Source organism: Anopheles coluzzii, chromosome 3, assembly GCF_943734685.1.
Source record: "Anopheles coluzzii chromosome 3, AcolN3, whole genome shotgun sequence".
Lineage (NCBI taxonomy): Eukaryota > Metazoa > Arthropoda > Insecta > Diptera > Culicidae > Anopheles > Anopheles coluzzii.
This window is the reverse complement of record NC_064671.1, coordinates 43,274,897-43,288,117: the sequence shown is the minus strand read 5'-3', so window position 1 is coordinate 43,288,117 and position 13,221 is coordinate 43,274,897. Positions and strand designations below refer to the sequence as shown.

The 13,221-nt window shown below is 45.0% G+C and overlaps 2 protein-coding genes across 9 annotated transcripts; one reads left to right on the top strand and one right to left on the bottom strand.

The window, feature by feature from the left end:
- The first annotated feature begins 276 nt into the window (after positions 1 to 276).
- Positions 277 to 11,697, top strand: LOC120957126 (uncharacterized). Of its 6 annotated transcripts, XR_007452642.1 has the most exons (7): positions 277 to 1,467; positions 6,090 to 6,480; positions 6,562 to 6,677; positions 6,748 to 7,266; positions 8,827 to 8,986; positions 10,519 to 10,637; positions 11,033 to 11,697. XR_007452642.1 is itself a non-coding variant. In XM_049609552.1 (6 exons), the coding sequence occupies exons 1-6, from the start codon at positions 1,267 to 1,269 to the stop codon at positions 11,576 to 11,578; spliced, it is 1,443 nt and encodes a 480-aa protein (XP_049465509.1). In that variant the 5' UTR covers positions 277 to 1,266; the 3' UTR covers positions 11,579 to 11,697. The 6 variants fall into 6 exon arrangements, 5 of the variants coding, with proteins under 5 accessions (XP_049465509.1, XP_049465508.1, XP_049465510.1 ...); XM_049609552.1 differs by lacking the exon at positions 10,519 to 10,637 and having other exon boundaries at positions 11,523 to 11,697; XM_049609551.1 differs by lacking the exon at positions 10,519 to 10,637.
- On the bottom strand, positions 11,681 to 12,899 carry LOC120957139 (peritrophin-1-like). 3 transcript variants are annotated; one of them, XM_049609561.1, is made up of 2 exons: positions 12,791 to 12,899; positions 11,681 to 12,733 (listed from the first exon to the last, which is right to left on the bottom strand). In XM_049609561.1, exon 2 carries the CDS (start codon positions 12,135 to 12,137, stop codon positions 11,790 to 11,792), a length of 348 nt encoding a protein of 115 aa, XP_049465518.1. In that variant the 5' UTR covers positions 12,138 to 12,733; positions 12,791 to 12,899; the 3' UTR covers positions 11,681 to 11,789. The 3 variants fall into 3 exon arrangements, with proteins under 3 accessions (XP_049465518.1, XP_040235115.2, XP_049465519.1); XM_040379181.2 differs by having other exon boundaries at positions 11,681 to 12,724; positions 12,791 to 12,898; XM_049609562.1 differs by having other exon boundaries at positions 12,414 to 12,724; positions 12,791 to 12,896.
- Positions 12,900 to 13,221: the final 322 nt, after the last annotated feature.

Below are 13,221 nucleotides of genomic sequence, written 5' to 3'. Positions count from 1 at the left end.
TTCGGGCGGTAGTGCAGGGTTTTCAAACGCTTCAACATGTCAATTTTTCTCTCTTCCTCTCCCACACAAACACGCTTTCTCTCTTTCTCTCTCTCTCACACACACAAGCAACCGCATCTTGCCGCATGAATGCTTTTTCTCTCTCTTTCGGTTTACTTCCTCTCTCGTTTGCTTTCCCTATCGCTCTTTTTCCTTCTCGGCCGCTCTCTCTCTCTCTCTCTCTTTCTCTCTCGCGTAATGGATTCGTACGCGGCTCAACATGAATATGCCGTTTCCCGTTCCATTCATTCCTTGCACGCAGTGTGTCAGGTAAGCGCGGGTACGCATGACGTCGGACGGTGCGAGTTGGCGACTTTTCCTCGAGAAAACAACTGGAACGGTGTACACCTAGGCCCCGCCAGAGCCTCTTTGAAGCACAACCTCCCGGAGCAAGCTTCCACGTATACAGATTAAATTTAATTAGTATTCATAGCGCTCCATTCGCCTCCGGTGTTTGGTCTCGGTTTCTGGAGACGCTCGCGGCCTGCGCTGATCGTTGTCGTCGTCATCATCATCATCATACACCGTCTCCGGTTGGCATTAGCAGCAGGTTTCCAGCAAAGCAAAAATAGTGGTTTTAGACGATCACGAAATCGTGTCAATGTGCGTGTGTCTGTGTGTCTGTGTGCGCGCTCGAAGGGGTGAAGTTTTCATGTGTGCCCTCGTGATCGCCCGCTCGTGATCCATCGGCAAGAAATGGTTTGAATGCGGTAAAAAAGCGGTTTTATTTGCATTCATCGAAAAAATAAACCTCATCGTCCGCCTACCTTTTTACCACCCTGTCGTTCGGGATTGCGCACATGTGTGCTGGTGTACGCGTTAGACAACCCCCGTCCGCAGTGTGTGGTGCGTGTTTTTTCTTCTTCTAGCGCAAACCGCCCCATCGCATCCCCATCGCCAGGGTGTTTGTGTTCGTGCGCGCGTGTCTGTGTGTGTGTGTGTGTGTGGTTGGAATTTCTTCATTCCCATCCCAGTGCGTTGTGCCGTTGTGCCACATCTCCCTTCAGGGCCCGATTGGTGTGTAAAGTGCGTTTTTCGTTGCGTTTTTTTGTGTGTTGCCGTGGCACGCGAGAGGTGGTGTTAAGCATTGAAAAGGAAAAGCAGCAGCAGCAGCAGTTGTGCGGGAAGCGGGGAGTTAAAAAATTCTCCCAACCAACCGAACCGAAGCTGGAGACGGGTGCGACGTGAGAAAATAGCGCGTAGAAGGAAAGAAGAACGCAGTTGGCGATGGAGCAGCCTAACGGTGGTGTTGGTGAGCCAAGCGATGACCGCAGTGCGTCACCCTCAGCGAGAGCCACCCAGAACAACAATGCAGCCGGGATGGGCCCATTGTCGGGGATCAGCAAGGGAGTGGACACCGCCGCGAAGACAACCAACTGGGTAAAGTTCGAGGAGGAGGAAAATGGCGGAGCGCCGGTTCCGAGCAAGGTAGGCTATGGCGATGAAACTGGAGGGGGTTTGGGCTCGCATCCAAAAACGAAAAGGAATTTGAACAGCTAAACGGATAAAAAAAAAACCGTTCCCATCGCACATTGGACGTGGCTTTCAAAGAGAAGATGAGAAATAAAAAAATGGCGATAAGCGACGAACCCCCAGAATTCCCCGGTTTGACGGTGGAGCTTTTTTCCGATTGAATGGTTCCACCTTTTCGGCGCGCACAATTGATTAAACAAAATTCATCGCCTCACATACCCCTTCCCTTTGGTGGTGTTGTGCACTAGAGGGAGGGTTATTATTGCGCGATGATGAGCATCAAGGGGCGGAGGGTAGATGGGGTGGTCGTGAGTATTAGGTTGTCATTTTGTGTGTGACAGAGGCGCGACTGTTCCGTTCTCTCGCTTGCTAGTGGCTCCAATAAAGTCAATATTGCGGATACCGTACAGTGAAGTTCGCAATTTTGCATAAATTTGCGGTTGGAAGTGGTCGAGAATATTAAATTACTTTTTTTCTTAAACAATACTTAAAGGGGTGAGGGATTTCAGAAGAAAGGCACTTTTTGCAGGCAATAAATTAAGAATCAAAGATGTTATGTATGCAGAAATGGTTGCTATGGATATTATCGTTTCACCATGGTGTAGCTTACTTTCGTAGAATTTTGTGATTCATCTACGATTTTCAACCAAGCAACAGATATAAATATTTTAGCATTGCTAACGTGTGTTTTCCATGGCGCACCTACACAGCCTAACACACGTGTTTTCTGTTTTTCCACCGTCCATCGCTTTGTGTGTTGGCGTGGGGAGCCCCCCCTGTGAGCCGCCTAGAACGGCACAACAATTCTATCCGGTTTTGTTGTGCCATCGGCGGTTGTCGCTGGTGACAGCAGCATTCCACGGTGCCATACGTGCTGTCATTGTGTTGCACCCTTTCCACCCAATCGCAGCGTAGCGCACATGCCCGTGGACCAGACCAAGGGGCGAGCTTTAAATCGCTCATGCCGCAACACCCTCCTCCCCAGGCCCAATAGCAGGTTGTTCCGATTTTCCAAACATCCCCTTCCACACACAATCGCACATTTGCCCTGTAGAGTGTTTAGTAGGTCACGTCTTTCACGCTCTACTATGTGTGTATGTGTGTGTGTATTAAACTGTCAGTCGGCGCTTTTCTCACCGCCTTGCCAAGGGGGGGTTGTCTGTTTTTTTGTTGTTTATTACAATTTAATCGTAGCACACCATGGGCGCGCACCACCACCACCACCATCACGACCGTACAGGTTGTCACGTGTTGGCGCGATTGCTGCTGTACAGTTTTCTACCACGCTTCAATGGACGCAAAGACGCGAAGAGAAGAAGGCAAATCAATCGTCATCGCCAGTGGCCGGAAAATAAGGGACGGCTAAGTTAGCACCTGATGTAGTTCGAGGGCGCAAAGATGGCTTCACAAATTTGTGTTTTGTGTGTGTGTGTGTTTGTTGTGTGTGTGTCGTTGTTTGTATGACCTTTATGACCTACTCATACGGATCATGTTACAGTTGTTGCGCTGCCAAGGAAAGCATGCCCTTTGCGCTTATGCTATCGCACTGACCAAATTGGGGGGCTTGTTTGCGCACACATATACGTATTCAGGACGCATGGTTTCGAATTTCCTTGCAAGCATACAACCTTACACTGCCAACAACGGCAGCCCCTAACCCCCATGTGATGATGTCACATTTCGCAATGGTGATCTAACAACGTTGGAGCGCGGGGGGGGGGGGGGGGAGCTTCTCCACCAGGGCTTTCGCATGCATGCCAACGGAAACCGGAACGGAATGGGGATTTGTCTTTCAACGCTATTAATTTTTGGTGGACAGTTTGCTTTTAAAAATAGCACAAAGGAGGACACACTCACACACATACACACACAAACACACATGCCAAGAGGAGCTTTGTGGTCATTATGCTTGCACGCTGGTATTATGGATTCTCGATTATGTTACGCCGGTTTGGTCTCGATGATGGTAAAGGCAATTAGCTTTAATGGGCCTATTAGGCGGAAAGCGAATCACTTTCCCGACACGACGAATGCCATCGACTCTTATGACCAATACTGTCCGGATGCTAATGGCTGTAAATGTGAGATTTATTGCTAGCTTTTGACAAATCGCCTGTATTTTGTTGTTAATTATTAAGACATTTTAATGTATCCCTTATCCAATTTCAATTGTCTATTTGGGTTGAAAGTGTCTTGTTTGATTGTACATTATCGTTTGTTTGAAACAAAAGATGTGTTGCCCCTTATCATGGGGCGCGATATGCAGCCATGCTTATCGTACGTAAGCGGCTGAAACCGCCAACCGTAAAATAATGCAAATGCACACACAGTCGTAATTGGAATTTCATTACGCATTGCGACTCTTCATTTACGGCTTACAGCTGAAACTGAAATTCCCCAAAAACAATACAGCTTCCTTTACCGCACAATAGAACAATCGGTGCCATCGTATGTGGACGCTCTTTAGCATACTAAAAGACCCGTAACATTCCTTATTTAGGTGTGTTTTTTGTGCTATCTGCTCGTGGTTAAACAGGAGGGGGAAAACGATCACATGAATCACTCGTCTCTCAGGTTGTTTTGGCCAACGTGCACGTTCAGCACTGTGTGTTTTTTGCAATCAGTTCTCAATTGACACGCTGTGTGATAGACGATGTAAGTGGTGGGTGTTCGGTTTCTTCTCCTATTAACACCACCCAAAGAAAAGGGGGTAAATTGCTGTCTATGTGGTGGAAAATGTTTGCATGTTGCGTGGTTGTGTTGAATGGTTTAAGTAAATTATTATAGACTCGTTATTTGCTGTCTTTTGTTCGAGTTGAAGTTTAATATCACTTCGAGAGGTAATAAAAGAATCATTTTCTTCTACTCTGAATGCACAGTTTATCAAATAGTATAGACTATTCGTAGCTGCTATGTTTGTTATTTTGAACATCAATATGTATATTTTTGTTATGATTTTTCTATACATTCTGTTCCGCAAATATCCAGAGAATTGTTTTACAAAAACAGGCGGTAAACCTGAGCCGAAATGGGGATTTTTTTCCACGACAGTTTTTAAAGCTATTGTTTGTCGTTGCTACTACTGGCCAGCATCTCCGAGTGAATCAGACATGGCATTCCAAGCTGTACAATGTCTGGCAGCCGGCCAATCGTAGAATCGTTCCCACGGCAAACGAGAAGGTCTTTCCTTTCAAACAGAAATTCGTTGGTGTAGTTTTATATGGATAATGCGTGGAAAAAACGCTTCTTGCACTTTTCCCCCGCACTTTTATCAGTATTGCGTGGAAATAATTTCCAATTTTAAGTAATATAACAGATTCGTAACTATGTCACAAGGTATAACACATTAAAAAAAGGTTATACTCAAAGAGGGGAAAAATTATTTATTTAATTTATCAATTTATCTTTTCATGAATTATATTCTTTGATTGAGAGATTGAATAATTTATAAATTAAAAGTTCTGCAAGAAATATTGCATATTCGTTGACCTGAGACTATTTAATATTTTTGGACTGTAATCTGTTCATGAAAAGGACCATTCGGAAGGAATAGTTGAATTTTCTTCTTATTTGGTGCAACAACCCTAACCCCTTGGTTATGTTATTAGTGACATGATTGTTTTGTCCATATCAGGATTTTTACTTTTTTCGTATGGAAGGATCAATTCAAACGGAGCTTGAATGCACGAATGTTCTATGAAATCAAATTAACAAATCTTCGTGCCAGTATGGTATAAACATATTGTTTACAAGTTTCTTTTTATTATTAGTAACGAAATTGCATCTGTGTATTCTCAAGACACCAACACAGCTTCTTTCTAAAGTTTAGTTTTTATAGATCTTGATCTTGATTGAATTATTGAAATTAAACGCACTATATTATTGACAATTGAACTTGTCAAATGTTTTATAATTCTTTAGTGTGTTTATTTGCTTGCCACAACTAATTGGCTACCATATTGACAAAAAAAGAAACTCCCAACTCTGGGTGGAATAAAACCGTCACAGACAAATTAAACCGTTATAGGACAGCCACATATAATTAAGGTTATTGTTACACAAATAAAGTAGATGAACGACCTCAACAAACGAATGGGACGGTCTAAAATAACAAAATGGCTTTAATAATTAGTTGTATTAGCTATTTTAATACATTAATTGAGCATAAGGAATTGTTTCATATTTTATACCAACAACCAAAAGATTCAAAAGTGAAAGAATATTAATTATTCTTAGTAAAACATGAAATGTAAATCAGCAGTAGATATTTGACAATATTTTTAACAACTTTAATCACTTTTTATAGCAACTTGCCAATGAAGGCTTCAATTATACCATACTTAATTTATCTAAATAATTCTTAAACACTGTGGTTAAAGGAAGGTGTGAATAAACTACATTAATTATCGAATATGGTGAATATCCACTCTATTTAGCAAACTCCACGACGCCTAACTTGTTTAATTAAAAAAAAATCATGTCCTAAAATTAAACAGCCTAGTTCATTTGGGATCGGCCCTGTTTGTCACAGCAATTCGCTTCAATCCGTTTAACACATTCGTGTTGTCTCTTTACAGTCCCCTTCACCGTCACTGCCACCGCCACCATCGGCGGCGGCAAGCAAACAGCAACAGCAACATCCTCTGGCGGTCGGCAGTAACCGCCAGTCGATGGCAACATCACCCGACACCGCACCGCCAGCCGTCCTGCCAACGGAAACGGTGCACGTCAACCTTGACACACGAACGCCTAGCACACCAAAGCAACCAACGCAGCAGCAGCAGCAGCCAGCCCACGGTGCCAGCAAGCCGGCTCCCGGCCCTGGTGCCGGTAGTGCCCTGAGCGGCGTCAACAAAACATCACAACCGGCCGTCATAGACATTCCGAAGCAATCGGTCAACGTGGTACAGCCGATCCAGTCGATGCGCACGATCGAGCTGTCGACGGGCCGCGTACGGGAAGGATTCGGTGAGTGTGCGCAAATAGAGAGTGTTAAAGCTCATCTTGTTTTAATTTAAATTTGTTACATCCTTTTGTGTGTTGTTTTAGCAAATGGAGATGTGATTGTTACCTTACTACCAACAAACACCCGCTGGCCCTGGGTTACACCGGCCGTATTCCGCCCGGAGCTCGTACCGGAAGAACTGATGGCGCAAGGCTTGACGGTAAGCAAGAGTATTTCGGAAGTCTATGAAGTTCAGTTGAAACTGACCACTTTTTCCACTCCTCCCCCAGCTAACGGTGGAAGAGTACGTGCACGCAATGGAAACGCTGGTAAACGATTACCGATTCACGCTTTACAACATCTGCTACAAGCGCGTGCTGGTCGTGTGGATTCTGTTCGCCTTTATCGTCCTGATCGGGCTGCTGTTCTCGGGCTTCTACGGCATTACGCTGCTGTCGCTCGGTGTCGCCTGGCTGTTCCTGAACGCGGCCGCCATCTTCCTGTGCATGTGGGTAAAGCTGAAGCTGGCCCGCGGTCTGGAACGGTGTATGGCACGCGTCAACAAGCAGCTGATCCGGCACAAAATACTGCTCGCGCTGGACGACCGTGGCCACATCTCGTGCCACAAGGTGAACCTTTGCTTCCTGTACTTTGAGCCGTCGCAGTGCATCAGCTATCTGAACGAGTTTATCGAGCGCAGCGAACAGAACGGCAACACGATCGAGCCGGGCTGGGAAAGCCGGCTGGACGTGGCGACCAACGATATCGTTATTCAGGGTGCGAACACGACCCGTCTGTCCCGGAAGCAGGTAGGTGTGGGGTAGAACTGGCTGACTGTCTGTGTGTGTGTGAGCGTGTGTGTGTGAGATTGTAGAATCTATATTCTGGGTGATATAGGGGTTTTTTTTTAAGTTACGAGTCATAAGAAAAGGATTGATCCTTATTCGTCCCTTTTCTTAGCTTCTTAATAGATTTGCTTTGTGGGATACTGTAATTATTATCGATTCAAGTTTTTCTTGTGCACTTTAAATTCTAATTGATTGAACAGCCTGTAAATGTACCTTTAATCTTAAGTTGTGTGTGCGTGTGTGTGCCTTTTGTACGTGAGTGCGTGTGTTTGTTTCGCTTATCCCACAACCGTGGATGTGCCTTTGTTTCCGTTTGCGCTTTAATTTTTGTTGGAAAAACCCCCGTTTCAACTTTCTCTAACAACACACATTACCCATCCCTTCATTTGTGGTGCGATCACCGAACGATCAACTAACGTGTTGCGCAGGGACGAGCGGAGGGCATCTTTCTGCGGTACCTGCAGCGCTGGGGCAAGGACTATCTGCGCCGCCGGCTGGACTGGACGATCGAGGAGAATGCCATCGTGTCGGCACCGCGCCACCTGCCGACGGCCTACTGTCCCTGCCAGTACGCGGAGGAGGTGCTGCTGCAGAAGAAACCGAAGGAAGATCCACGGATCTGCTGTGCCACGGTTCGGGTGCAGCTTGCCCGCCTCGGCTTCCACTTCTGACCGACCGTCGGCCGGATGATGGCGATGATGTAGTAGAGGGGGGATCCGGAGGAGAGGGGTGGAATGTTTTTAGCCAAATGTGCCTAAGGGGATGGGTTATGCTCGAGCGGTCGGATAGGGAAAGCAAAAGGAAGGGGAGGGAAGTGTATTAGAAGCCAAATATGAGTAGCTTAAGCTAATTGCAGCGTGTTTTTTTTTATTCTGGTGTGTTAGTGGGACGCAATCGCGCATTAGTTTGTTTTACAAACGAGTACAAAACTGCAATCTCTTAGCCAGGAAGCTACTGCTACTACACTGTACTTGATTTTTAAAGACCCCAGCGTGCCTTTTCTGTTGTGTGCGGATAGGATGGAGAGAGTAGTTGTGGAAATGGGCCATTTTTTTAGATGATTTTTTGTTTTAACTGAAGGTACATAAAGTATTGAAAAGAACAATTACGTTTCGACTGTAAGAGCGCTGTATAGTGAGTGCCTTGGGCATTTGTTTTTAATCGGTGGCGGGTTTTGCTTTAGAACTGTAAGCGTGATAGTTGCCTCTCATTCTCAATAGGGATATTAGTTTATGCTTTCCCGGAGGAGGAATCGGTAGTTTGGTCACACGCATCCGTTTATGCGCACTCGGCTCGGTTTGATTGATCGGTTGCTAATTATGTTCTCCTTATAGTATTTAAACCATCTCTATACCCAACTTTGTATACTCTACTAATCCACATTTGCTACTACTATAACTACTACTACTACTGCTCCTAAACGTAACGCGGCATTCCCTCCCCCACCATCAAATGCGTGCGTGTTTTGCTCAGCCTTGACTTCATCGTGTCTCCCCTACCCAATGCTCCCCTATTTCGCAGGAACGTGGAATGCTGCTGCTGCTCCGTTACGCGTCCCGGTGGGGCAATGAGGCGATGCGTGGCCTCATCGATGTCACGCAAACCGACCCGGCCCGGCACTGTCGCGCATTTCAGTGCCCCTGCCAGTACGTAGAGTACCACTTGAAGTGCAAACCGCGAGGCAAGTTACGCATTTTTTACTTCTTCTATTGGCTAACGGCTTCCGAACGGTACGACTAACCCGCTGGGAGAAGGTACTTTTTTCCTTCGCTCACTCCCTCGGTCGCTAGACGTGTATGGTAGTAGTATGGAGTTTGTACAACCGAGCTGTCTCTTATCTTAAACACCTTTCCCGCTTTCTCTCCGATTAACACCAATGTTGACCATGTAGTTTCCGGTGTAATGCTCCCTGTGTGTGATAACAAGCTCTCCTCTCCCTATTGATGAGGAATGGACGTGGAATGCATGGGTAGGGGCTGCAGTATTTCCTTTCTTTCCCAACTAACAGAGAACGCAAACAATGCTTTAGCAAGCTGCCTAATCTTGCCGTAAGAGTTGGGCTAGCGATAACAGGTGCCTAAACAACATTCCCTCCGCAATGAAAGTAACAAACGTAGACAGAATGTTTTTTTTGTTGAGAATCTTTAGTTAAACGCCCACCCCGAATTCCCTGGAGTACTTAAGTGTTTTGATTTAATCGTTGACGGGGTAAATGTAAATGTTTAGCAGAAAAGGTTAGTGTATTATGTTGTCCTTGTTGAACATTTTTATTAGTTTAGTTAACGTAATTGTATCCATCCGTCCACCATGCAAACCGAATACCGATACTGTTGGCCTGAACTTTATGATTCAGAGTAGTTTTTAAATGTTTATTCAAGTTTTCATTATGGCCCGAGCTGCAACTCACACAACAACCAGCAAAGGTGCTGGAATAGCACAGGGACCAGATCAGATTTGCAGTTAGGAGTGTGTTAGAGGCAGCTAGCTAATTTCTTGTTGATTGTTCAGATAGTTTAGAGAGAGAGAGAGAGAGAGAGTGGGAGTTTTAGTGATGGTGGTGATTCGAAAATGATTCGAAAAAGGGGCAAAAATACCGCTGAGCCATTTGTAATCTCCAATTTTAAGCGCACGTGCTAAACCCGTGTCTCGGAAATGTATTTTTAAATAAAACTTGTACGCGCGCACCATTTTCAGGCGAACTTATTCAAGATTGAATGTTGCTTAAGCGAAAGGGAAGGGTTGAGTTTGGACCGGGTTTTAGTTAAAACGCAATTGACGACTACTATGCGATACCATCCGAAACATTCTTACTATTGCGCCCTGACACAATGGCCCACATTAGTGACCGTCGAATTCCTGTACTAATCTTCCTTCAATTGCACAGCCTCTGGTGGGTTTATCTGCACTTTCTATTCCCGATCGAGTGGTCGATATTTTTAGATCTAGCGCTATTTCGTTAACATTACTTAGTGGCTCTGCAGTGCCTGTAATCCTTTCCTATCCTTCGAGTGTATGCTGCTCGGTAAGCTCTTATAGATGGGTAAGTTTACTAACTGTTTTGGAGAGAATAGAATAGACAGAATAGACCTAACTGATTGAAACTAACCAACATAATACACCCAGAAACAATATACATACACCTAACCGTTCTTTTCCACTCCGTAACCGGGTGCTGATATTTGTGAAAAACGTTTCTTGTTTCCCTCTTCGTAGGACTGCGCACGCTTTCTCCCGTCAATTCTTATCCCCATTACTAGGACGACCTGTGTGTGTGTGGACACTACTACTCTAAGCTTAGCGTGTTTATGCTCATTTCCCATTATCTCTTTTTTGTACGTAAATTTTTACATGCATTTGAATGAATTAGCATCGTTGTTTGTATTTTTGGAACAACCATTTTCGGACAATTTCCCAGAGCAGTGCCCCTCAATCGTCTCTGCACCACCACTAATCCCACACATGGCGCACACATTGCATCTTATCAAAAATATTGGAAATTCGTATGCCACGAAGATTTGATTTTGGCATTCGTGTTCGTGGATTGCAGCAATGTTTGCCCTCTTTTTTAAACTAACGAACTACTTTCTCTCTGTGGAATATACAACAAAAAAGGCTACAAAATTTAATGTAGACAACACGTACTGATATTTCCGATAACAAGTGTGTACTGGACCGGCGATTTGCATTTAAACTTACCCGATTTTCATTATCGTTCACTTCTTCGTAGGCTACCCGTGCAGTTGCTGTGCATTAATAGCTGATCCACACTATCAGTACAGCTACTAGAGTCTCCAGCACCTCCAACCCGGTCTCTCTTGTGCACTGGGTCTTCCAGAACAGGAAACCCCATCCGCTTCCCCAAAATAAAAAAAGAAGAACTCGGTGCTCCCCCAGGTCCCCCATGCATTCAACACAATGTATTCTACCTTCGTCTCTTAATCTTTTAACTGTGTGTATGTGTTAACGTTTGTTTTGAAACCCTGTTTTTGGTGTGAATATTACTGGCACTGTAATGCGGACACAGCAACGCGTACTAATGGAACTAGGACTAAGGGCTTTAGCATGGAATGTGTGTCTGTGTAACGGGGAGGTGGGTGGGTGTGTGTAGTGCATAGGCGACTGCCGACTGTGTTTTTGGCAAAGAACCGAAGACAACCCTTAAACATGCGACTTCCAACCCTGAACCCCATTTTCCATCCCCCCATTCCATACCATAGGCTACCCGTGGAAGTGGCTGTCATCGGTCTGTGGCCACGTGTACCCGAACAACTGAACGATTTGCGCGGAAGACAGATACAGAGACAGATACACACATCACGTACTTACCGGGGCGGCACTGGTGGCATACAAAGAGTAAAGCAATAAAACCACAGGATTCAGGATTACAGTTAACATGTAGTAGTTTTATTCCGTTACGCTCATCACAGAAGATATTTTAATTCAACGTTTTAGCCATCCATTCAAACCATTCCAAAGGCAGCAATCTATTCCGACATCGTGGCAGCAAGCCGTCCCAGATCTTGCTCGATTTCGGCCATTAATTTATCGCACACTGCTTGTAATTCACTTCGCATTTCCTGCAGCGACTGTTTCAGCTCCAGTGCATTCGTCTTTTGGTCAAAGAACTGCTCGTGTTGCTGCACCGAGGCATCGTACACCTTCCACCATTCGTCCATGGTCGACTCTTCCGTGAGGGTTGGTAGGTTCTCTTTGCTGGCGGGTTGCGATACTGTTGATCTCGTTTCGTGGAACAGCTGCAAGTCTTCCAGCATCTGTGCTTCGGTCGGTGGTTTCGGGAGAGGAGCAATCGTTTGTTTGGCTTTACGAAACATTGTTTTATCTATTCACGCACTGTACGTTTCGCGAGCGCAGGACAAATTTATCACAGAACTTGGGTACGTTGTTATGATTTGTACGATTTCTCTTTTGGGCCTGTGCTTACTTTGCGCTGTCAATGCGAACGCGTTTACGCGTCAGTTGGGTTGAGTTGAGATTTGAGCACGTATAGCTGTGCCTAGCCAAATCCTTGCCAACGTGGTTTGAAATTTGAATTTCAAATTTGTATATACAGTGACTGTCAAATATATCGCACACATATTTTAACCACATTTTAATTTTGATAATAAAAGATTTTATTCTCTTAGTTCATCGAACCATTACGGATCGATTTGCAGCGGCCGTTCGCAGTTAGCTTCCTCGGGAAAGTCACAAAAATCCTTCTCGATATTCCAGTGCAAACCGGCCGGGCAGTCCATCTCGTACTTTTTGCCGTTGAAACACTTGTAGAACTTGGTGCAATCGGTAAAGTGGGGAATGTGAACCGGGTGGAAAATGTCGTCCTCTTCGGGGCATTCTAGCGGGATGTCCAGGGTGTGTACTGCCACAGCAAACGTGGCTAGCAAAATTAGCGCACCGGCTCCTGAAAATCCTGGAGAGTCAATCAGTTGGATCGCAATTGCACTTGCAGTGTTTCACTTTAAATTACCTTTCATGATTTACGTTCGATACAATTACTACAACAGCGTTATGAATGAAACGATACTAGCGAGTGATGAGAATAACGAGAGGTTTTATATGTTTTCACCCGCAATATGATTGCTACTGATCACCGTCCAGTGTGTGTGTGTGTGTGTGTGTGTGAAGAGATAATGAACAGTAGATAAGTAAGGCCACTTGAGTAGGGATCGGTCTTTTGAATCACCGATTCCAACGCCGCTATGGGGAGGTAATGCTATTTCTATTTATTTATTTATTTTATTGTGCTTTTACTCGCATTAGTGAGCAAACAGGGAGCTGAAGTGTTAACCTCGTGTTGCTTGTTATGGGTCATAAGCTACACGTTTATCGAGAGATGGTCATTTTCAATTCCGACTATTGATTACGACGATTACTGGGAAGAGCTCAAACAGTTACAAT

Coding starts and splice junctions, on each gene's coding strand:
- LOC120957126 (XM_040379165.2), top strand. CDS start 1,267: ATGGAGCAGCCTAACGGTGGTGTTGGTGAGCCAAGCGATGACCGCAGT. Junction 1,468..6,089: donor GAGCGCCGGTTCCGAGCAAG/GTAGGCTATGGC, acceptor GTCTCTTTACAG/TCCCCTTCACCGTCACTGCC. Junction 7,267..7,733: donor CCCGTCTGTCCCGGAAGCAG/GTAGGTGTGGGG, acceptor CGTGTTGCGCAG/GGACGAGCGGAGGGCATCTT.
- LOC120957139 (XM_049609561.1), bottom strand. CDS start 12,137: ATGTTTCGTAAAGCCAAACAAACGATTGCTCCTCTCCCGAAACCACCG.